Here is a 26570-nt window from a genome sequence, read left to right as displayed (position 1 = left end):
GAGGGGTGGAGATGGGATTCACTCTAGTTTCACTTTTTTTCACAAGAAGAAAGAGTAATTTGATAAAGAGGAACTTGATAAATAATTTTTTCAAGAAGAAAAACATATTGAAATACTCCTTTTGGTACAGATTGCTCAGAGGATGAAAGAGAACTCAGGGAAAACTGTTTGGACTTACTGTATATGATCACGGTTGATGGGGAGACAGCGTTCCAATCAAAAATTATTAAGCTTTAGAAGGTTCGGAACAGACCTCTTAACAGGGAAAAGATCCGTATGTGTGAGTCACAGAAACCACAGAGAACTAATCATTCTATACAACTAGAGGGAATGCTGGCTTCTGCTCTATGAAAGAATGACATGTCAAGTAATTGTACTGATGGAGTTGCTTGAAATTTGGCCATGAGAAATAATCAATCTATCACCCCACTGGACATTTCTCTATTTCTTGAGGCACGTTAGCAGTTCTTTTCCAGGACATAGTAAAGGAAGAATTGCACCAATAATTTTGACTTGAAACTTTAACGTGTTTGATTGACAAATCCTGTATTTAGTTTCACAACCTTCAGAACATGGCCAAAGAGCCCGAAAAACCCACAACAACCATTAGATTCTGGCCATGAAAGCCTTCGTGAATACATATATTTAGTTTCTTTAAAAGCCATCTCTCTCTCTCTCTCTCTCTCTCTCTCTCTGAAAAACAACAACAAAAACAACCCCCCTGCATTTTTCTAAGTATTACGTAAAAGGAGGAAAAGTGCTAAAATGAGATACTGTATATCAGCTTTGGCTTTGAATGAATATAAAGAATGCTAAATGCCATATGCTATACAAGCATAGAGCACCTTTTGGATTGAAAAAAAGGCTTCAAGTTGAGAGCTTAGCCCAATCAAGCATTAAACAAGTGCACCTGCATTATCGAAGCAAATAATTCCAGCAGGGATTCATGTTGCTGTGGATACAAAAGGGAAAGAACAGCTCAAAGATACTTGTAAAGCAGGAGGGATTAGAGTATCTAGGGAAATAAGTAAAAGGTATTTAGTTTCATTGCCTGGTTTAAGAGAGCAGCTACAAAAGGAGCCTCAACATCCTTGGCTTTAAAATAAAAAGGGTTCATGTTGCCAATTTATCTGAGCCATGATAAAGTTAGCAAAAGGGAACTCTACAAAAAGTATTATTTCCTAGTTTTTTGGATTTCATTCTTGGCAAATCAGTGGTTGTTTTATTTATTCTTGTGCATGGAATTAAATAGAAAGATGAATCAGCTACAAAAATACAATAGCCACTTTTTCCTGAAGTAGAAAAACTTTTTTTGAGTAGAAGTCATTTTCAAAGAGGCAGCCATCTTAGTCTTTCTCAGCATTAACAAAAAACAAAAACAAAAAAAACCCAGATTATTTTAGTATGCACTTTCATAGATTACAATTAATTTCCTCAAACAGTATCTGAGATCACTTGGGAATCCTGGTAAGCTGCTAACATTGTATGCATGAAAGCAGCATGCAAATGTCAGAAAGACTCTTGATCTCAAAATTGAGGGTCCACCTTCTCCTGCCAAGCTGTGACAACGTCTAGTGGGAAATGGTCACCCCAACAAGCCACACACGATACATTTTTCTATATGTGCAATCCTCAGAGTGTGGACACAAATGAAAAAAGTATAGTCAATTAGGATCCAAGGATATTTGAGGCTTTCTTTCCCATATGGAAATCTTTGCACACCTCCCTCATTGACTTGTATACAAATAAAACTGAATGAAGCCAAAATTACTGGATTCATTTCCGATCTCCCTGTGGGCCCATAATGTATGTGTAATGCAACTTCTTATACTATAGGCTTCCCATTCACTTCAGTGACAAGGCAGCTCTCTGCATGCTAGGTTTTCCTCATAGTCCTACGAGGAACTGCCCCTCTACTGAAGTACAAAGGGATGCAGAATGGAGACTGTGTGATAAATAAAAAACAAACAATATACAAAAACATCAGAATGATTCACTATTAAATATTAAATTTTAAAGCTAATTCTTACCCATTTAAAACCTGACATTGCTCAGTATGTTACAATACCATAGTATTAGTCCCTGTAAAACAACTGCTATAAAGAATATACTTTGAGGCACTACTGTATCTTTCACCTCTGGTTATGTACCGTATTTTTCGCTCCATAAGACGCACCTTTCCATAAGATGCACCAATTTTTTAGGAGAAAACAGGAAAATATACAGTAATGTTTTATTTGCTCCATAAGACGCACAGACTTTCCACCCCCCTGTTTTGTGGGAAAAAAGTGTGTCTTATGGTGTGAAAAATACGGTATGTCTCACAGATACGTTCCTATTGTAACTATGATTTCATAACAACTCAAGATAGGACATGCCCTATTTTTCTCCATCTGAACATTGATCTTCTCCATTTCCTCTAACTGATGCAAGGAGACACTGTCTGAATGCTGTCGCTTCAGTAATATCCAGCACGTGATAAATGGCTACATTGTTTTGCCTTCATATTATTTCCCCTTGGCATAGTAAAAGAAACAATAGGAAAAGGGCACGTATTTCAGCCAATTCATGTGGCATAAGGAAGATAGGATAAAACAATAACAATTACTAAAACATTCATTACATGTTAGCCCTGTGATCAGCAAGCAAGCACTAACTATTTAATTAGTCAACTAATTAGTGGCAGGCAACATGGAAGGCTCCTGACATTCTCAGACAAATGTAAAGATAAAAGCCTAATTAAACTGCAAGCATTATGCTAGCCACTGCCAAACAAGGCAGCTGTTCAGGATATTGTGTAATACTGGGCTACCAGATAACAGGACTTGTAACTATTCTGTCACAAGTAGGGCTTTAGAAGGATGCATTTTCAAAGCCATTTCAGATGACTAAATAGGCCAAAAGGAATTAAGAAACTACTAACCTGAGAAAATCAGAGTTTAAAAGAAATATGTTGGCAAGAAAACTGCTGTTCATGAATAATGCAGGCACATTTAAATGGACATGTTTTTCTACCACCGACAGCTAAGTGACTGCATGGTATATTTGCCCTAACTTCTCTGAGAGATGAGAAGGCTGACCCCTTATTTACACTTGGTTTCTTCTGGAAAAAGGTTCACTGAAGGTTTATGACATTTCATAACATTTGAACTTATTTATAGATATAAAGCATAAGCAAAGGCACAACATTCCAAACACAAAGAAAAAACCCAAACCACTGCTTCAGATCTGATATTCCAACAGCCGTAATATTATTTAGTCTATCAAGCTCCGAGAACATAGTTCTCTCTTTCTAAAACTACACTTGAATATAGGAGACCTAGATTGTATTATCCTTATTGTGGGGTGGGACAGAAGCTCCTCTAAACAACTTTTCTGCCTCAAAGATTCCAGTGATCCTGTAACAAGCTGCAGTTTTTTAACAGTTGGCTCCCATGGAAATACAACAATGGACTATCACAGGCAGCTAACACTTGTTTGGTTTGTCTGAGAATGTTGTGCCATTTTGGATGCTATTTTTCAGGTCCCATCTTAACCTAATGCAAGATAGATGGGGTCCCTTGGTCGAGAGAAAAGTAGAATAAAAATAAGATGAATAATAAATAAATGTCTTGGAAGCATCCTTTTGGTTGTTAACACCCAAGATGTAGAACGGCCTCAACAAGCGAGGCATATCTGACCCCTCACCATCTGCTTTTTGGAGGGCTATGAAGGCTTATTTAAGTAAAGCTTTTCAGAATATTGGGCTAGACTGTATATTCTGATGCAATTTAAAAGTGTTGCACGTTTAACTTCTATTTAGATTTGTAAATTGGTTCCTCTGGTTTTAAGTTGTATTTTTGTCTTAACTTGTATTAAAGCGCACAACAACAAAAAAAACCCAACTAAATGCACAATACATACACAACCACCTGACTATACATAAATATACATAAGATCCTCAGTGCAAGTTGAGTTTCATGTAACAGGACAGAGAATATATAAATGGAGAGAGAGAATTAAATATGTGCAAGACAATGAAGGAAATATGAACTATATAATTATGGAAAAATCTTGACCTTCATGAATAATATTCTGCAGCTTAAATCACATATATAGATAGGATATGCAAAGTTTAGCATTTCTTTCCCTGACTTATTTCGAGGCACAGATCTCTTCTGATTTTATTCATAATTAGATGGCTTTAATATTGTTTGGTATTTTTAGCAGCTTTACACTGACCTTTAGCAACAATAGTTATGAAAATATAGACCCACGGAAAGCTTTTTTTGGCAATTGCTTTCATTTTTAAAAAATGATTTTTAAAAATATGGAACATTCAAGATCTTGAGATGTGAAAGGGAGAAAGTACTTTTTAAATTCCTGAAACTGCAAGTGTGACTTTTTCACCCTGATTTATTTATTAGTGTCCCTGGGGGTACTACAAGTACATAGAGAGCTCAAAGCAGGAACTGATCATGAAATACGTAGATCAAAGGAGAGAGAAATATGTGGCAAAATCATGACAATAGAAGATATTGCCATTGTTTAAATTGAAACACAGTGGACCTAGGATATAATAAATATTTTTAAAGGCTTAAATATATGACACAGAACAAATTGGCTGTTGGTTCTTCATGTATCTGTCCCTCTGAAACAGTACCAGCACTCCTGCTAAAAGTAATACATTGCCCACACTGCAGTTGCTTGCAGTACTTATTACTGGTCTGCTACCTACACAGCACATTGAGTTACCATGAACAATGTGATAGCTAGGTAGGGGTCTGGGTTCTATGTGCCTTTCCATTCATGAAAGAGACATATCTGTAACTTAGAAAGGCTGTGGGATAAAACAATGAATTTACACAGTAGTCAGTTTACCTTGTAGTGAAGAACTTACCAAAAAATCAGTGTCTCCAGGAAGGAGATTCCAACATTTGATGCACCAACTACTACTATTCTAGCGTTGATAGATACCTTTGGTTCCAGGGATAACTTCCGATTAAAGTGGTTCAATGCATATTTTAACTGTAAGAGGAATTAAAAGCAAAAAAGTCATGCCAAAACATTGAGAACTTTTCAACAGATTCCTGAAAGTGTTACAAATGTGGGCATACACACTGAAAGTAGTATCCACCACACACAACCTGTGCAGGGATAAACACCTTGATCTTTTTTATGGCAGGGATGCACTGTTTTAGACACTCCTGGCATTCTTTAGACTCTTACTTTATGGTTTACTTTTGTTAAACCATTCATACTGCCCCTTGTTACTTATCGCCTCTCTGCCACAGCCTGGCTGTAAACTCCCTATCATATCTGCTTAAAGGTCACATTCAAACCTTCCTTACAAGCTGCTTCAGCTCTGCAGAAAATGTTTTTTGTGGGATGCGCTTCAAGGGTTGATTAAGATATGTTCTCTCCACCAAAGATGCTGTGGGAAGAGGTGCACTTTCCTATACATTTTCCTCTTGGTAAGAAACAGGTATGTTTCTGTAATGGAAACCCCCATACCTAACAATAGCTAAGGGATGTGGAAAATGTGGTTAATTGCCAGAACTCAAGACATGCTGTTTGTATTGGTTTCATTTCTTCTTATGCTTCACTTCAGTATTTGCTAACTGGAAATCCCCCAATGTATTTCTAAGTAGTTGTTTCACTTTTTTGCTCAAGTAAAATCAACAAGTGTTTGTGGTTTACTTATGTATAAATGAAATAATATTATTTATGATTTCTTTATTTATATTTATTTAAAATATTTTTGCCCCACATTTTTCTTTAAAAAGGGCCAAAGGTGGTTTACCTAATTAAAATACAACATTTAAAGCTAACAACAGCAAGTCTACAAACACTAAAAAGGATCAAACAAATGCCACAATAAAAATGGTAAACAAAATCAACACCAAAAACACATTCAAAGCAACAAGGCACAACACTCCATTCAAAAACCTGTCTTAGACAACCAGTCATTAAGGAAAAACCTATCTGAAGAGAAAGGTCTAATTTTTAAAGTTTAATTCTTTAAAAATATTTCTATATATGCTATTTTATCTTTTAAATATTGTCTTTTAATGACAAAGTTATTTCTAAGAAGGAAGATGGAGTAAAATATTTTAAACAACCAACCAAACAGGCTCTCCAGTATATCTGTACCTGCTTGGATCCACAAGATGCAAACTCAAAATGCATCAAGTTTTTCTTAGATAATAACACCCACCAAACGAAGTGGAAAAAATGACAAAAGAACATTGGTACTCAGGAATAATCTACTAGAAGACAACCAAAAATGAGAAAAAGAGAACAACATTGCTGGTCTCCTATGGGTCTCAGATAAGACTGCAAACATATATCATTGACAAGCTACAACCTGCTCTGGGTAAGAAAATATGCTTTCCCCAAACTTCAGGTAACAAGTATGTTCTTACTTAGAGACAGCCCCGCCCCCTTGTGAGCTATTGACTGGTCACATAACATGAATAGAGACAGGAATAGGACCCTGCAACAAATCTAGATACCAGCTGTGCCCCTGCATTTCCTTTGGCAGCATTACCATAGGTTTCAACAGTGTTATCCACAACATCATTGTTCATTAGCTAATGTGTTCTGTGCCATCCTTTGCTAGCATTCCTCTGCATTGTATATGCAACAGATGGAACAGTCTCTGTGGACTGTAAGAGAATAAATGTATGCAAATCTGATAACAGAAATGGTAACAGTCAGCCAGTTATAGAATGCCTACAATTCACAGGACATTCTATTACTAATCTTATAATTTCTACTGTAGAAAATTATAAATGGAGATTTGAGAGTGAGACAGTCAAAGCGTGTTATACCCATGAGTACCAGGTGTATCTAAAAAAATTAAATAGAAACCACGTTTTTTTAGTTCATTATGACTGATTCCTATTGCTTTCTGTAGTATATTGCAACCAGAATAGTTGCAACTAGAGTAGCAACTAGAGTATAATCAACAGAACTAATGGAAGAGCTGACTCACCAAATCCCCACTGATTCAAGAGGTCTACTCTGGTTGAGATTTACTTCTCTAAGCAATAGGATTTCAGCCACTGTAAATTAATAAGAATAGGCTGATGTTCAAGTCATCGTCTCTGATCTACTGACCATTAATTGAAGAGAATCTGGGCCTGGATGAAGAATCTGACCCTATTGTATGGATAGCCAAACCAGAGTTATTAGCAGCCTGAACAAAACTGTGTGGAATAGGTAAAGAAGAGTGGCAAATCATGGACCCTGGAACCACTAAGTTATTAACATTGCACTGCATTATTCATGTGAAATTTGATTACCTTGGTCAGGAAGGGAAATGGTCAGCAGACATAAAAAGCTACTTCTCCCAAAGCAGAAACACTGACTAAGGGCTGTTGCACACACTAATGCTATATCCTTGGCATTTTGATTTAGGATATGTTGCAAATACTGTATGTCAGTTGCAGAATGACCCCATCAACAAACTAATAAGGCTGCATCTGACAGCTCCTATTTATGCTAGCCTTGTTTTTATTTGCATAAAGAATCTGGAAGAATATCCATGAACCTTGCCACATGAACCGCTATTGATAGAATGTCCTGCTGAACATATCAATTCACAATCAAGAACCTAATTGAAGTTGCTCTGGAGAATGCATACCACCTAGTTTATTTACATAGAACATGTTGTCTGTTGCTACCTGGACAACCATCTCTTGTACCAGTGGTTTAAATGCACAAAAGACAAATATCACTCCAAGTAGCTGTAACATTTTCTGCAAAGATTTGCTTATCTCAGAGATCAATAGGCATGAAAGATAAGATCTGGACCACTGATTCCCAGCCTGGGGTCTCCAGGTGTTCTTGGGACTACAACTCCCAGAAATCCTGGCCAGCACAGGTAATGGTGAAAGCTTCTGGGAGTTTTAGTCCAAGAACATCTGAGGACCCAAGGGTGGGAACTTCTGGTTTAGACAATGCCCCCCATCATGTTAGAGAAACATACATCATGACCATCATGGGGAATTTGGGAAGTGGCATGTGGTACATTTAATTAAAAAAAATCTGAAGGTAAGTTCACCACAGAAAGGTATGATGCATTTTGAGAGTGGCAGGATAAGTCACCTGTGCCATAAATTTAAAGTACTTTCAAATGTTATAGAAACCAAGGGTGGAGAGGTCAAAGGTAGAGCTTTGAAAACCAAGAGGCTGCCAAAGTTGCCAATGTCAATCCAAGTTATTTTAAAACATCTTTTATTTTGTAGGAATGTTTGTGGATTAAAGACAATGCTGTATTGAGCAACAGAAGAGCCCTCATCCTATCATTCAATTCAAGAAGACGCTTATGAACTGGATAAAATCTGTAGGTTGAAGGTGGCATTTTTGCTGATTGAACTCAAAACCCAAGTCCTTTAGCAGAGATAAAATGTAGTCCAGGTTATTCTGAAGACATATTCACATTCTTGTCACGAAGAGCCAGTCATCGATGTATGGAATAATGTTCACTTCCTTGCTAGGAAGTGAACATTATGTGACAACCAAGACCATTGTACATTTTGTAAATATCCTTAGAGTTATGACAAGTCTCACAAGTAGACCTTTGAATTGGAATAAACGATTTATCAGGCAGAGTGAAGAAAACATGGCAATATAAAAATAGATATCTTTCGGACACAAACCAATCCCTGTGCCTTAGAGGAAGAAGCATAGACATAAGAGTAACTAAAGCTGAACTTCTTCAGACATTTTTGTCTGCATGTCTTGGATATCTAGAATAGGGCAAAATAATTGTAACAATAAAATAGTGAGAGGGGAAATTGTGTCTCCCCCCCCAGGAAACTGGGTTGTGCTCTACAGCAGTGGTCCCCAACCTTTTCCAAACCGCAGACCGGTTGGGGGACAGGGTCCATGTGCTGGGAGGCACCACCCTGCTTGTGGGTGGGCATGGCACGCTCACAGGTGGACATGGTGTGCTTCAGCGCATGCATGGGTGAGCGGGGTGCTCTCGTGGGTGAGTGTGGCACACTCACATGCATTGGCGTGGCGTGCTCGTGAGTGGGGTGCACTTGTGTGCATGAGCGTGCTCGTGAGTGGGCATGGTGCATTCGCGTGCAAGTGCTGATGGGTGTGGCATGCTCGTGGGTGAGCAGAGCACGCTCACGTGCACGTGTGGGTGAGCAGGGAACCCCTGTGTGTGGATGGGTGTGCTGTGCATGCATGTGGGTATGCATGTGGGGGAGTGCATGCGGGGGACATTTGTCTCTGCAGCCCAGTCCTGCGAAGGCCATGGACCAGCAGAAGGCCGCAGGCTGGGGCTGGGGACCCCTGCTGTACAGCATACTTGTTAAACAGGATCAAGGTCTCTTTCTGAAGCATCTTTGAAGATCTGGTAGAATTAAAAACTTGCATTGGTGGGATGGAAAAAAATGTAGGATTTAGCCATGCCATATGATTTCAACACCCATCAGTCAGTAGTGATGTTGCAACAAATGTTATAATAGCATGCTTGACACCTAATCTGCAAATCATCATCAATGAAGGATGAAGTAGCTAGGCTGAAAATATCAGTGGTTTGGCAATGAAGTTAACATGGGAAATAAATCATCTCATAGAAAATGAACACTGACCAATTGTTCTGGATTGTTTTTTCTGTTGCGATTGAGTGGCAGTGAATGAGTCCTACAAAAGCCTGATGGAGACCAACACTTGGAGTACAATGAAGACAATGGACACTCATTTAGACTTGAATTTCTTGGGAGCTTGCTATTATGAAGCAGCTCTCTTCCTTTTCTTCGTCTTCTACAGTTGCCCATGTTTTAACTCAATATTCATCTTATCCATTCTCAGACTAAAGGAACCTCCATCACAAGCCATTTTGTGCAACCAGAGACTACTGCATCATCAAGAATGACAGCTCCAGCCATAATTTTGGCAGCACAAACAGCTAAATGCCTTATTGCATTATTCTGTAAATGCGCCAAATTACGGCCTTCTTTCAAAAGCTAATTTCCAATAGTCATCATGTAAATGGCAACTAAGGCATCCATATTTTTCCACACAGGAATCACTTATATTTCATCATAATCCTTTGTTAGTTGTTTATGTGACTGGCTGAAGCAGCGGGAGAGTAAAAACGACTACCTAGCATGTTGAGTCACACCACTCTTCAACAGATGCAGAATGTTACTTCTATTTACCCTTAGTTTTTGTGGCTTCTGCAATTACCAAGGTTTGTATTGGGTGTCAGAATAGAAAAACAACTCCATCTTCCTGCACCACTACTCTTTCTGTACAAGTTTCAGATACAACAAGAAGTTGGAACAATTGACAATGGTTTATTCCAGGATTGTTGCACAAAATGAGGTAACAGTAGATGCAATGGCATTGTAACATTTACTGCAGTATTGCTTACAAACCAATTAAACACTAGACCTTGTATAAACATAAGTGGAACCTTAACTTCTATTCCCGAGAACTGCTGTCATAAATTGATTGGCATATGACCGTAAATCTTCATAAAGAAAATTTGGCCCCAACAAATGGGTCAGACAACAATACCAGTGGGGTGGGTGAGGGACGTGAAAACATTTTAATCTAGGTTTCTCATCCATTGAATCACCTTATTTGCAATTGGTTCAGCAGAAGGTAGTAGAAGCATTTGGCACCAAAGAAAAAGAATGAGGAGTGTTTGATACCAAAAGTTGCCCTGATATTGAACTCAATGAGGAGACAGCAAAGATGCAAGCTCAGACTGAAGAGGAAGGAGTGCAGATAGTAATGAAGCTGTACTATCCGTTGACAGAGAGATAACTAATAAACTGCAAAAGCTGGAACAAAGTCTTGAAAAACTATAGATGGACTGTACTGTAAGCAAACATGCCATCACTACTGAAGCCAGAACCAAAGAGTAGTGTATAAACCAGCAAGCGCTGATATTAGAACAAGTTTGGCAAAAAGAACAAAAATACGGCAGACTGGTTCGAAGCCCATTCAGAGGAGCTGAAGCCAGCCATCAAGGATAAGAGGAGAGCTCTAGCAGCATACAAAGCCTGTCCTAGTGAGTACAACTTGAAGGCTCTTTGAGCTGCTCGTAGCCAAGTCCAACAGGAGGCCAGGAGATGTTCCAATGATTATTGGCTCCAGCTCTGCTCTCAGATACAGATAGCAGCAGACACAGGTAACACCAAGGGAATGTATGACGGTATCAAGCAGGCTTTAGGTCCTATACACACGAAATCTGCTCCCCTGAAGTCTGCTACAGGTGTGATCATCCAGGAACGAGCACAGCAGATGGAACTTGGGTGCAGCACTACTCTGAGCTATATTCCAGAGAGAATGTAGTAACTGAAGAAGCACTGAATAACATTGAGTATTTGCCTGTCTTGGAAGAGTTGGTCAGCAAACCAACTTCAGCAGAAATAAAAGCGGCCTTGGATTCCCTCACCCCCGGCACGGCACCTGGAAAGGATAACATCCCTGTTGAAGTGCTGAAGTGCTGTAAAGAGATAGTCACCACCGAACTGTATGAAGTCCTTCGTCTTTGCTGGAGGGAAGGTGGAGTACCACAGGACATGAAGGATGCAAACATTGTCACATTGTATTAGAAAGGAGACAGGGGCAACTGCAATAACCACCGTGGCATCTCTCTTCTCAGCGTTGTAAGGAAGCTGCTTGCCTGTGTTGTACTGAAGAGACTCCAGGTGCTTGCAGACAGAGTCTATCCAGAATCACAGTGTGGATTACGAGCTAATAGATCCACCACTGACATGGTATTCTCCCAACAGTTGCAGGAGAAATGTAGGGAACAACAACAGCCACTCTTTGTGGCCTTCATAGATCTCACAAAGGCCTTTGATCTGGTTAGAAGGGATGGCCTTTTTAAAATCCTTCCCAAGACTGGATATCTGCCTTGACTCCTTAACATCATCAGGTCCTTTCATGAGGGAATGAAGGGCACTGTAGTTTTTGATGGCTCAATATCAGATCCCTTTGACATCCGAAGTGGAGTGAAACAGGACTGTGTCCTCGCGCCGACTGTGTTTGCGATCTTTTTTGCTGTCATGCTGAAGCATGCCTTTGGAACTGCAACAGAAGGTGTCTATCTCCGGACTAAATCAGATGGAAAGCTCTTTAATCTCTCTAGACTGAGAGCAAAGACCAAAGTCCAACTGAAATGCATGCGGGACTTCTTCTTCGCCAATGATGCAGCTATTGTTGCCCACTCTGCTCAAGACCTCCAACAACTCATGAATCATTTTAGCAAGGCCTGCCAAGACTTTGGACTAACAATCAGCCTGAAGAAAACACAAGTCATGGGCCAGGTCGTGGACTCACCTCCCTCTATTACCATCTCCACGCAAGAATTGGAGGTTGTTCATGACTTTGTGTACCTTGGCTCAACGATCTCTGACACACTGTCTCTAGTTATCAAGCTGGATAAATGCATTGGCAAAGCAGCTACCATGTTTTGTAGACTCACAGAGAGATTATGGCTCAATAAAAAGCTGACGGCATATACCAAGATCCAGGTCTATATAGCCTGTGTCCTGAGCACACTCCTGTACTGCAGTGAGTCCTGGACCCTTTGTGCATGGCAGGAGAGGAAGCTGAACAAATTCCATATGCATTGGCTCCAACGCATTTTTGGTATCACCTGGCAGGACAAAGTTACAAATAGAGTAGTCCTAGATCGAGCTGGAATTTTCAGCATGTATACATTATTGAAACAGTGACGCCTATATTGGCTTGGGCATGTCGTGAGAGTGGTGGATGGTTGGATTCCAAAAGATCTCTTGTATGGAGAATTAGTGCAGGGAAACTGCCCCAGAGGGAGGCCACAGCTGCGATACAAGGACATCTGCAAGCAGGATCTGAAGGCCTTAGGAATAGACCTCGACAGATGGGAAACCTTGACATCTGACCATTCAGCCTGGAGGTATGTGGTGCATCATGCCCTTTCCCAATTTGAAGAGGCCCTTATCCAGCAGGCCGAGGCAAAGAGGCAGTCCTGGAAGGAGCAAAATCAGGGAGCTGGACAGGGGACAGATTGTATTTGTCTTCAGTGTGGAAGGGATTGTCACTCTCGAATTGGCCTTTTCAGCCACACTAGACACTGTTCCACGTCCTTGATACAGAGCACATTACCATAGTCTCTCGAGACTGAAGGGTGCCTAAGAAGAAGATATTAGAACAGCTAACATGGAGCAATCTTCTTGGGTAGATATCAAAAGCTGATTCTTGGAGCATGTTAGATGACGATGGCTGATTTTGAGTGTGATGCAGTGATCAAAATCAATTCTGGTGCCGGACTGAGTTTCCTGAACTCATTATGGGTGAAGAGTTGCCAGATCCACTGAGTCTTGGAACATCTGAGATTGAGGAAGCCCGATGCCCAGATGACATTAGACTTTTGTAGGGCAAGACGTCTGAATCCCTAGATGATGGTGGCTGAGGATCAGAGTCAAAGGAGGTTAAACTCCCTTCCCTGTATCTTCATGGAAGAAAATGGGTTTTTTTTTTTGGTTCCTGATCCTGCTTGCCTTGTATTCTGACCTTGCTGCTGACTCCTTGCCATGTGAGACCTTTTAGACCACCTGACTATGTGTTTGTACTTTATTCTGTTTGATTGTATGATTTTTGGCCTGGCCTGACTTGGACTATTCTGGATTTCCTGCACCTACTTTACCTTACACCCCAAATAAACTTCTGTTTACTGGAAAAGATGACATGTGATAAGGGACATATAATGCAGTAATCAAATCAAATCAACAAAACAACTTTGAAAAGTCTTTCTTGCTTTCTTTCTTATGAAGGAAATAAGAAATATAACAAGGAACAATTGAAAAACTGCATATAGAAAGGCTACTGTGTGAGAAAATATGCTAAAGAAGGAATGTTCTCAAAACATTACTGTTCATACAGCAAACAAAAAAGAAACTGAGGTAATTGGAGTAAGGTGTACTGTAGCATTTGTATTTCAGAGATGGGGGCAGGGCTCCTGCAAAAATCTGTTAAGTTGGGATGTTTCAGATGTGTCTTTGCATAGACGCAAGACAATACGGTACATGTGAGTAACAGAAATCACAAAGAAGCAACTGATTTTCTTTACAATATTGTATGTGGGCAAAAGTTATTTCCTTTGAGAAAACTGTGGACTCATAATTAGAAGCTTACCCAGAAGAACCAGACACTTCTGAAACAAAATTTCTTGTACATACTTTGAAGATAGATCCACACATAGCTGGTAAGAGATTACCTTCTATCCACCTAGTGAATTTTACAGGCCAGGACTGTAGGAGCATTTTCTCAGAATACTGTCAGCAATACTACAGTTACAGCCATGTTTCCTGAAGTCTTTGTAAATATACTGGTGATCTTCCAAGATGCATGCATATACATGTGTCATGCACATATTTTACATGCTTGCTGTGAGAAATGCCACAACATCTTATTGGCAACAGGAGTGCTATTGCACAGAGATGGTGAAGTTTTCGGAATAGAAAGTTGATTCTGCGAAGAAGAGTTATTTGCTGAATTATTTCACGGAATACTTTAAAACTGTATTACAGTATTATACCGAATCCAAATGGACCACATTCCTGAAGAAAGAAGTATGAACAAATTGCATTCACATTTTGGTGAATGAATGAATTAAACTTATTATGGTCAAAGACTGGTACCAGCAAATTGTAGGGTACACAAGAAAACATTCTGGTTAAGATACCTGCTTCATTGATTTTTTCCTAATATCCAGATGTATATTCTTCCTCTGATCATATTTTGCAGTGCAATCACGACATCCAGTGGCCAATGTCTGTTAAAATTATACTATTTGAGTGATTTTAAATGTTTATTGATCAATCAATCATAAAGAATACACTCACTCAGACAACAAAACAAAAAGTATCATTATGTAATCAAACAGTCCATACACTGAATCTCTTTGAGCATCTTTCGTTTAATGTGAATAAGACTATTTAAAAATTTAAGCAGAATTTACAACAAAAAGACTATTCCCATACTGACATATTTTCAGAAGGTCTACTTTGGATATACTAGGAAACTGTACCACAATCAGGTGCAATATTCTATCCCTTGTAAAAATTTCAGCATGGACATAATCTTTTGTCATGAGTTGTATCTTGGAAGCACCCTTCCATTAGCACAGCAGTAACCCTTACAAAGAAAAAAAATGCTTTCTTGTACTTACAGACTTGCATTTTATTTAAATAAGAAGCACATTTGTTGCTATAAGAACATTTAACCACAACGCTTTATGGGACCAGGATGTATTGGACAGAGCTAGCAAATTCTGCCTGTTGATCATCTGCTTTGTCAGCAATTCACTACTGAAATTTATAATGATAGACTTACACCAGTGAAATTCTTCCATTGGATTCTGGCCAATGAAATTTACTTCAATATAGACATGGACAGGATTCCAAGGCAGCCCCCCCAAAAAACTTTCTGAGGGATGCGAGAAAAAGAGAGAGAAATCTTTAAATTTGTGGCTTCAGTACAAGTGTTTCTTTGCATATGTGTGAATTTTAAGCTTAGAGTCAGAATTAAGGAGCCTCTGAACTTGAGGTGTGTGAGTGAACTTCATGCAATGAAATTGAATACAAATTCCTCTTCTTACATTATTCTGCAAAGCATCTGGAAATGGAAAGGAATATAGTTTTTCTTTCTTATTCTTCAGAAACCTGTTCTCCATTATATAGCAATAAAGCCATCCCAAACCTGAGTCATCCAGTGATGGCATCAGTGAATGGAAGGAAAATTTGGACCTGGGCTGGCCTACGTAATTTCTTCACAGCTGATTAATAACCTGGAGAGAAACTTCAGGTTGTGGATGCAAGCACCATGAAGTTAACAAATTTCCATATATCAGGAGGTCAGGAAAAGACAGAAGAAAAGGGCAACTCCCCCCTTTCTTATCTTCTCTAGGTGTACTCCATCTTCAGTAAAGCACCCGGGAGCACATTGTGGGAGACAGTTGTGGGGCTCAAAATGGGAAAGCTGATAAGAACAGATACTACACTTGATGTTAGCCAAAAGGCTGAGAAACAAGAATGTTTTATGATTGAGCCCAGAAATGGATATGAGTAGAGAATGTATTAGAGATTACTATATCACAATCATGAAGTCAAGAGCTTTTTAGTTATTACATGAAAGCAAATATCCCCGTCTATGTGTTTTTGTTTTGTTTTGCCGTTAATCCCTTTCCCCCCTTTCCTGTTGTTATATAGTTGTTTTGTGATGGTTAATAATAATAATAAAGATTTTTAAAAATGGGAAAGATAAAAATTGCCTCTTTCTCCTTTCCTTAAACCCTACAAAATGACCCCTGAAAGCTTCTTTTCTTAGGGTATCTCAAATGTACAACTGGAAATCCTAAAATGCACATTACAACATCATGTAATTTAATGGAAAATAATTACATAATCTACCAAATGCACCAATCACATCCTATATAAAAATGCACAAAGCATCAGATGAGCAGGATTTAATTCTGTTTATTCATCATAAAATGGATGCAATACTGACAGCTCTCATGCTCCAGAAAATTAATTTTCCAACGGTACAATAACAAGTCAGAAGGAGCTTAAAAATTATATAGCATGCACCATAATGCTGCTTTAGTTTCACAAAATAATCAGGACAAATGTCTACATATGTTCCCTCAAATAAATCAGACATCACAACTTGGTAGTCAATAATGAGTCTCAGATTGTTGATTTGCTCTCACTGTTGAATAAAACAGTAATCATTAACCAATATGAAACCGAGTAAGATTTATTATCCTTGATTACTGGTACTGTACCTTGTGCTGAGCTGAGCCATTCCTACTGTGGCCAGCTGTCACACTGCTTCCATTTGGTAGGGCAGAGTGCCTTTCTGTTACTTCTTTTACTCTTGCTGGCAACAGGGATGTGAAAGGCAAAGGGTTGCTTTCACACGTGGTCAGTCAATTTCATCAATTTATACAATTATCTTCTCTGCTCCTGAAAATGCTTGCAGATACTTAGGATATACATTTTTAGAAGAGGTAGCCATGTTAGTCTGTGCAAGCATATCAGCCAAAATCCAAAGAAACAAAACAAAACAAAAATACATGCCATCTTAAAGACTAACTAGTATATTCTAATGTGAACTCTAAGTCCACTTTGTCACACATATGGAATATTTATTTATTTACAATCTTTTTACCCCACCTTTCTCCTCAGAAAAATGACCCAAGGCCGCTCACATCATTGAAAGACAATGAAATACTGGATGAAATACAGTATTTCATTGTACAGTATTTCGTATGTTTTACGGTTACACAAGTAAAACATACGAAATATTCATTGGCTCTGTCTTTGGTATTTGGTTACATCTCACATGCAGTGATTTATGGCCTATGTTTGGTGTTAGGTTGTAAAAAATTCCTTCAGGAGTAAAAAAACAGATGACAGGTATGAACAAATGAAAGTGAGAAGAGGTAAGGGGTTGAAGACTGTTAAAAACTCAAGGCGGAAGAGGGAAGAGTATATATGAATCACGTGAGTTAATGTAGGGAATATTGACAATTTTTACCTTTAAGCCTTGTGATGAGAGATGAGCCAGGTAGTTATGAAGAAAATAACAGTAGCAGTAGATAACAGCATAGGTATTATATTTGGTAATGACTTAAGAAACCTAGGTTTATATTCAGTCCATTTATATGGGTATCCATCATGTGTACACATTTTATCTCAGCTGTCCCTCTGTATTCTTGATTTGTAATGATTCTGTTCTAAAACAGTGACTTTCAAGTCCTCTGAAGTGTCCTGGTAAGTTGAAATGGTTGGAGATCGATTTCTGTGTATTGTGGTTTCTGATGTCAGATTTGTGATCATTGATTCGTTTGCACAGATATTGTCCTGTTTATCCAATGCAAAGAAGCACTGATGGCAAATGATAGCATAGATCACATTAGCTGAGGAGCAAGTGAAGATGCCTTTGATATTGTGTGTGACACTGTTAGGTCCTGTAATGGTGTTGCCAGAGTAGATTTGTGGGCAGAGTTGGCATCTGGGTCTGTGGCAGAGTTTAATCCCCCTGTCTGTGTTGCTGTTTTGTGGACCACTGTGTGTTAGTATTTGCTTGAGGTTGGAGGGGTTGTCTGTAGGCAAGAATGGGTCTCCCACCAGGTGTACATTATTCCACAAATTCAGGGATATACTGAAAAATGTACCTCACAAGTTCACAAACCTTATATCTCCAGTACTCAACTTTGTCCTTTTTCTATTATGAACAGCAATTTTAAAAACATATATTTGCTTGGTTTTTTTTACTTGTATACTAAATCCATGTTTTCAACCTGCTGTAAAGCAAGTGCGAGAAAGGTACATACAAACACTTGTATCTGTCGTCATCTCTGTCAGAAGAGTAAGAATGAGATACAACTTCTGCACAGAGCTATGAAATGAAAGGGAGAAGCATAAAAACACAGCAACATGCTTCCACAGAACTTCCACAGGAGGGACATGCTTCCACAACAGAATTGTAGTTCAATGTAAGATGAGAAAAGGTGGAATTGTTAGTGAGCTGTGCTAATATTACACCCTTCAAGCAGAAGCAATTGGAAGTGACATCCCTGTGGAGAATTTTCCTTCTCCCTGACATAAGGTCTAGGAGTTCTCATAAGGCACATACTACTACTGGTAGCAATCAATGATTTTCGCTGTCACCCACCTCCAAGTTGGCCAGCATGATTTAAATAATAACAACTCTCATGAGAAACCGCATTGATGTCATATGTCAAAAAGTCCTAGGCCATATGGCATGGATTCTTTCTGTGGCATCCCCAATGGTGAGCATAACATACAGCCTGGCAAGGAAAGAGGCAAACAATGTTTCCAACTGAAGAAACATAGGGCAGAGAGAGGAGAGGACTGAATTACTCAAGGATTACTCAAGCCAGTTCTGAGTTTCATCTAATGCAATGTTCACTTACTCTAAGTAAATTCCCTCTGCAATTCTGCACACAGCTGGATATGCACTTACGTGGCCAAATCCAAGGCTGGTATGCATGTACTGCAATGAAAGTATGCATTTATTATTAAATTAAGGCTATAATTTTATTTGAAAAATTAGTGTACTATTTCAATTGGGGTAGGTAAATTCAGAGGGTCCAGTGACCACTTTTGCCCTCTCTGGACCTCAATAGGCTACCCCTCCATATGTTGGAAAAATTGTTATAATATGGCCACATGTGCTTCTAGAACTGGAGCAGAAGTGGCCAAGACTGCAGGACATGTTAATGGCTATGGGGTGAGAGAAAGCTATGCATGTTTTATGCCTGCAACAGCTTTTAAAAAAAAAAAAAACAAGAAATGATTGCCATTGACTATTTTTCTACTAAAATTAAAAGGCAGTTGAAAGAGCTGAGGGGCCCACATTAGGGATCTGGGGACCATATGGGAAATAGGCTAAATTTTACTTATTTATATTTAAATAATTTTTAAAATGTAAATAATTATTTCATTTTGTTCCTCTAAATCAGATGGGCAACTATATCCCTCCAAATATTTTTGAACTGCAACTCTTATAATCCATTGCCACTTGTTACAGTAGCTATGGCTGATAGTGAAAGCAGCTGTTTACCTCAATCTAAAAAGTAATACACAGATGAATTGATTACTTAAACAATAATAATACCAAATAATGGCATACCAATCAGCCATTTTAAAGGTATGTGTCAAGTATTGACTTTGTGCTGATAGAATAAGGTGCTTGAATAAAGTGAAACACAATTTCTGCTGATTCCCACTCTTCTGCTAGGAATGCTGCAAAAGCTGCTCCTTAGAGTTAGTGGGACTTTGAAACAGTGCAAGATATGACACAAAGGACTGCTGATGGTAGGGGAAGTTGATGAAAATAGGGTGCCCCATATTGAGTGAACAGGGGTGCATGCCATCAGCACAAAGTAATACCTGAATACAACCCATTGTATCAAACTTGAACACTGGTTATTCCAAGCTGAATCAACTGGACTCTAAAATATTATACACTGACACTTGCAATAAATTAATGAAGGATGAATGTATTTATTTATTTAAAATATTTTTATCCCACCTTTCTCCTTAAAAGGAATTCTTTAAAATGTCTTCTAGGTGACAGACCTTGTTAAATCTGTGCTCTTTTAGGCCAGCTGGCTTCAAAATGGCAGCAGGAGGTCAGTCTGCTGAAAACCAAGCTATGCTGTAGCTATGGAAACCATACAACTGAGTCACTTCACAGGTCTCTTTGGATTATCAAACTGAAGAGTGGCAGTGTATTACTATAGAACAGTGGTTCCCAACCTTGGGAAACTCAGGCTTTCTTGGACTGCACAGCTGATAGTGAAGGCTTCTGGAAACTGCAGTTCAAGAGTACCAAGGTGACCCAATATTGTGAACCACTGCTGTAGAATTATCTTCAACAAATACATTTGCTGCTAGCTATCTCTTTGCTGTACAGCTTTTCATCAGTTACTACTACAGTACCTACTTAATGTTGACCAATTATTTTCATATGCTTTTTTTCTCCCAGACACCCTAATTCCTCCAGGTTGTTCCAGTTTCCTCCACTTCCCTGAGATTTCTAGTGTTTTTGCTGGTTTTATTCATTTATATTCTTTTAAAAGAAATTTTATCCTATCTTTCTCTTCAGGAGACTCTTCCCATATTTTTTCCTTCTACCCTTTCTTTTTTCGGTCTGTTCATCTCTATACTTCCTTTTCCAGGCCAACTGTTCATCCTTTCCTTGAGTCTACTACATTCTCCACATATCCTTTGCATTTTGGTGCATCCCCGATTATTTACTTCCTCAGACTCCAGAGATCTACTACTGTGCTATTTTTAAGACTAAAACTAATGGCAGCTAAACTAATGGCAGCCAAGGAGCCATAGCCACCAGTGCAATATAATATAAATTTTAAGAGCAACAGGAACAGCAGCAGAAAAATCCTGTATTCATTGTATTCAGCAGAAATGTTTAACAATAGTTACAAACTGGGATGCAGCAAACATTTGAAGGATGTTTCTTGACTATGTGAACGCTCCTGATTGAATTACAATGAGCAAAATCAAGATAGGCATACAACCCACTTCAAGCACATCTGTTACCATATCCTGCTTGCACTTATTGTCTTCCTATCTCCAGTGCCTATTCCCTCGTACCGCCTCACGGCTGGAAGAATCTTCCAGAACATCACCTCTTTTTGTACCTCTTCCCAGGGATTTTCTGGAAGTAAAATTTGGCTGTAATTATTTCTTTCACTAGCTACCTCTCTTCAACACTCCAAAAGACTTAAAGATTTACCACTTTCCATCTCATCTTCTCAGCCCTTTCTAACTTTCAATGTGTTACTATCTCTTTCTTGAGAATGGGCTAAACTCCTCCTCTCTGAGCCACGTGCCCAGGGCTTGAGACATGGTTTTCTACTGAGAAATTTTTCTATAGGCTTTCCTATCAAATATTTTCCTAACTAAACACAGTAATCTTTGTTTAGGTTTAACTTTTTCTTCATTTATTGCTCCAGAAAACAGAACAATAATGTGAGAATTTGTTATTTCTTATATTGAGCCTTTGTTTCTGCTGTTTTCAAAATATTCTCCATTTTCATTGCCTTAAGTAATTTTTCTCTACTTTTACTGATATAATCATTTAGGCCAGTGGTTCTTAACCTTTATTACTCGGATGCTTTTGAACTGCAACTCCCAGAAACCCCAGTCAGGACAGCTGGTGGTGAAGGCTTCTGGGAGTTGCAGTCCAAAACTCCTGAGTAACCCAAGGTTAAGAACCAGTGATTTAGGCTTCTCCCCCCTCCCCCACTACCTGCTGTATTTGCAGTAATCAATGGCCTCCAATTTTTTGTGCTAAATATAATTTGTCCACAACACTTTTTGAATAAAGTGTGTGATGCATATTCTTTAATTTTTGTCTTTTTTGATCCAATTTTTCTAATTCATTTTGGGTCCAAACTATTATTCCAGCTGGGTATGTAATTATTGCCCATCTGTGGCTTTGATTGCATTTCCACCATTTAATTTGGTTTTAAGATTTTCTGCAGTCTTTTAATATATTTCTGTCAGTTCTTTTAACTTGTGTGCAGTATGTTATCTGTTTCTAGTATTCCAAGGTGGTGGTGGTGATGTGAGAGAGGGTGGGGGAAGGTTGTTGTTGCTTTTTCGGGCTTTTTGGCTGTGTTCTGAAGCTTGTTCTTCCTAACGTTTCACCAATCTCTGTGGCCGGCATCTTCAGAGGATAGCACTCTGTGCTCTGGTGTAGTTGGCTTGGGAGTGCAGTATTTACGGCTGTGAGATAGGCTTTTGTCTGGCTGTTAATATTCCAGGGAACAGACTTATGTTCTCCAAGTGCACCAGACAGGAATCTTCTATTCCCATATCCCCCTGAAAAGTCTCACCATGGCATGCCAGATCATTGCTGACCAAAGTGATAGGGACCTTAACTTAATGCAGAAAATGTCTAAAAGTATTAATTTTTCTGTACAACACCACCTATCTGAATTAGTGTCACATTCATTCCAGTATGAAATTCCCTTTAAAGATAATTTCACGTTATTAGGTTTTAAAAATTGGGGGGGGGGGAGGAATCCTTTTTGTACCAAAAGGTTAGTTTAAACAACTTCCCTTCAATGTTGCCAATATACTCAACCCACATCTAACACTTTGATGCACAAAGCTATTAGTATTTTGCTTTATAGTGTCAGGCATTTACACCTAATAAACATTCACGCTGGAAGAGCTTCTGTTCAGAAACTGACCCAGGAAAAGCTTTTCAGTTGAATCCCAGGAAATACTTGTTGGGATTTAATGTGTAGGCTGCCTGGCATGTCTCAAGCCAGCTCTACTTCCATTAGGTTATCTTATAGCTCCTCTAGGCCTCTGTAGCACAGCCATTCTACCATATGTTCAAGGAAGGACTGAAACACCAGCCTAGATAAAGAGATTTTGTTGACAGTACCTGCTCTGGAAATATATACACATGGCAACAACACAAACATTACAAATACAAAAGCATCAACCATAACTGACTTAAAACAACTTTTAATATTCAGTCTGGGGATGCTCCAGAGCACTTGGATTTTATACTGAAAATAATCATTGCAGCATTGCTGAACAGCAACAATGAGACACGAGGGACCATCTGAGACTTATTTGTGGCAACATTCTTGGGGTAATAAATAATAGTATTTGAGGAATAATATTGACCTTTCCTTTTCAAACAGCTCTGGCATTCAGCAGGATATCAACCAGTTCAATTTTGTGTTAAAGGTTTAACGGGGGGGGGGGGGGGGAAGCTCTGCAGGCCAGAATGAACATTCCAGTTTTCAGCTAAAAAACATTAACACCTGTATACCACTGACATCATGCTTTCACAGTGAAGATAGGTCACCTTACTTTTAATTTCACACATGCACGTAAGTGGTAAACATTCAGAGCATTCTTGTTAATGATGCCATCTGGTGCTTCCTCATAATTGGGTAACGCTCAGACTTCCAAACAAAATGTAATGGCAATAGCACACAAAACCCACTGACATTTACAGTGAGGAAATTTATGGTCGGCCATCAGCTCAGAACAAATGTGTCTGCGTGTTAGTATTATAAAATCATCAGCGACATGTGACAAGAGATGGTAGAATAAATAATGGGTTTTCATCCATGCATGTTCTACACAAATCATTAACAATTTATTAGCTGTGCACAATAGAATCTTGAGCAACAGCTGTTTCTTGGAAAATCTATCTCTACTTCTTTGTTAAATTAAAGCCATGGGCAGAATCCAATGTTGGACCTCTGCTAATAGAAAAACACAATCCTGCAAAAATAGAATTGGATGGTCTCTGTGCAGTGTAGCCTCCATACACTCCAAACACCTGCTCCAGAACTGGGACTTCCCCACGCCCACCCTGAGCAATGTTTTTGAAGCTCAGAGGGCTACCACAGGAAGGAGAAGGGAAGGAAATTCTGTTATACTACCAGCACCATGTTAGATTTAGGTCGTAAAATTAAACTATACTTATTTCTACATGATAGCATATAAAATTCTACATTATTTTTGGGAGTAAGACAAAATAGGGGATGTGGTGGCACTGTGCATTAAACTGCAGAAGCCTCTGTGCTGCAAGGTCAGAAGACCAGCAGTCGTAAGATCAAATCCTTGTGACAGAGGGAGCTCCCGTTACCTGTCCCAGCTCCTGCCAACCTAGCAGTTTGAAAGCATGTAAAAATGCAAGTAGATAAATAGGTACCACCTCGGTGGGAAGGTAACAGTGTTCCGTGTCCAGTCACGCTGGCCACGTGACCACGGAAACTGGCTTCGGACAAATGCTGGCTCTATGGCTTGGAAATGGGGATGAGCACCGTGCCCTAGAGTCGGACACAACTGGACTAAATGTCAAGGGGAACCTTTACTTTTACCTAAGACAAATTTAACTCATGGGGTGCATAGGATTTCTAAAAATTTGCAGATCTGTCTTTCTGGATGACAATTTTCATAATTCTCCAGGAAGCATTGTCCATGCTGCTTGGGGAATAATGGAAATCATAATCCAGAAACATCAATCTGCACAGCCTTAATGCTATACGGTTGAACTGAAAACTACCCTGGTTCAGCTTTCTTTTTACAAGTCTTGGAAATCACCTTCCTTTTCTGGTAATTTCTGACACTCTTTGCTAACCCATTTGTGGTATTTCATTGCTAGTATTTGTGCAATACCTCTTCATTTGCAGATTCATTTGCCTCCCAGCTGCTTAGAGTGATTGATCACCACTAATCTCTGTTAGTTTCAGAATGATCTACAACTGACACAATGATGTCACGGATGTCATAAACAAAATCACTTGATATCAGTACGGGAAAATTTAGCTGCAAGTATCTAGTGTAGTATAGTGGATATAGTTACGGACTAGAACAATATTCTGAGTTTGAGTCCCTGCTTGTCCATGGAAATTCATTGGCGGGGGCAGCACTGGAGAATATCTCATTTACCCTAAAATCCTGTAAGATGGACGTGATTTCATAGCAAATAATGAATATGGAAAAATAAAGCCAAAGACATTGAGGGAAAAGAAGGCGAGTGCTGGAAAACAGCACTCTGAAAAATAAAAATGGCTTTAAACAATATTGAAACAACACGATTAGTATTCTACCCTCTCACACTCAAGTAGTTTGGTTGCACTGAAGGTAGCAACTCTAAAATCAGGATTGACATTACAGAATATTTTCCTCAGCCCTTCATATAATTCCAACATTTAAGAAATAGGAAAATCCCATTAAGATGGTGCTGGACTCATCAACATGCTTAAAGGACAATCCCCCTACACTGTAACTTTATTCATATGAGAAATAATAAATTTGAAGAGGTTCATGTTTACATGTATGTATTACAAATAAGCAAGAATTCTGGGAAATCTGGCTTCTTGCCCACATACAGTGCCTATGCTAAAGCAGGAACTTTATCCTTTTCAGATTTCTTATTGCACAGTGAAAACAGAAAGTATAGGGTTAGACATGTTTATAAAAAAAATGTGGATGAAACCAGCGGTTCTGATGCCTGAATATGGCTATTTCTATATAGTTACAGGAGACATACACACCCTAACCCAGTCATACATTTGGGAGGGAAGAGTATCAAAACCAGGGTCATTTGAGAAATTTGATCTCCATGAAATTTGATATTAATCGGCTTAATCTACTCCTCTCACAGCAATACAGTGGGGTCTCTACTTAAGAACTTAATCCGTATTGGAAGGTGGTTCTCAAGTTGAAAAGTTCTTATGTTGAATCTGCATTTTCCATAGGAATGCATTGAAAACCATTTAATCCGTATCTGCTCTTTTCCGTCCATAGAAACTACAGTGGAACCTCTACTTAAGAACTTAATCCGTTTTGGAATGGTGTTCTTAAGTTGAAACGTTCTTAAGTTGAAGCAAAATTTCCCATAGGAATGGACTGAAAACCAATTAATCCGTTCTGGCTGTTTTTTGTTATGTAGAGGTACGTTCGTACATTGAAGCATTAGTTCCCATAGGAACTAATGCAAAGCTGGTTAATACGTACTCTACCACTAGGGGGAGAATTTTTTTTAACCTAAGATGACCTAAGGTTAAAAAAAGAGCAGGAAAGGTTTTTTTCCTGTTCTTATCTTGGATTTCTGTTCTCAAGTAGAAGCAAAATTTAGCAAATGGAGCTGTTCTTAAGTTGGATTGTTCTTAAGTAGGGACGTTCTTAAGTAGAGACCCCTCTGTACTTCCCAGTCTCAATACACTTTGGGATTAATTTACTTTTGGGTGTGTGTGTGGGGGAAACCCTTCATGTCTCCTCCTCCAAAAAACCCTTCCATGAAGAGTCCCTTCTCATGGACCCTGCCCTGTACCCCACCCCCTCACCAGTTCTACTTCCTCACGTTTTTGATCCTCTTGCCTTCCATGACTCAGGTTGGGCTTGGAGACATCTTCCTGACTAGGTCCCCTCCCCCTTCACTGCACTACTATCACCACACCAGAAGTGTGGGAGACTCAGGTGGAGTGTAAGATGCTACTGCTGCAACAGCAACAACTTTTCAAGCCT

At 39.1% G+C, this 26570-nt stretch overlaps 1 protein-coding gene and 1 pseudogene across 6 annotated transcripts in view; both read right to left on the bottom strand.

Annotated features, from left to right (window-relative positions):
• CFAP61 (cilia and flagella associated protein 61) overlaps positions 1-26570 on the bottom strand; it is a 164873-nt gene that overhangs the window by 66258 nt on the left and 72045 nt on the right. For all 6 annotated transcript variants that reach the window (XR_013544719.1, XR_013544720.1, XM_078392555.1 and 3 more), the window contains exon 18: positions 4880-5007. Coding sequence is in view for 4 of the 6 variants with exons in the window: in XM_078392555.1 (XP_078248681.1) it covers positions 4880-5007 (128 nt within the window). In the remaining 2 variants the exon portion in view is untranslated. The remainder of the gene's footprint in view (positions 1-4879; positions 5008-26570) is intronic.
• On the bottom strand, positions 15813-16036 carry LOC140707201 (U2 spliceosomal RNA; annotated as a pseudogene).

This window comes from Pogona vitticeps, chromosome 4 (genome assembly GCF_051106095.1).
Source record: "Pogona vitticeps strain Pit_001003342236 chromosome 4, PviZW2.1, whole genome shotgun sequence".
NCBI lineage: Eukaryota > Metazoa > Chordata > Lepidosauria > Squamata > Agamidae > Pogona > Pogona vitticeps.
This window is presented reverse-complemented; position numbering and strand designations above follow the sequence as displayed.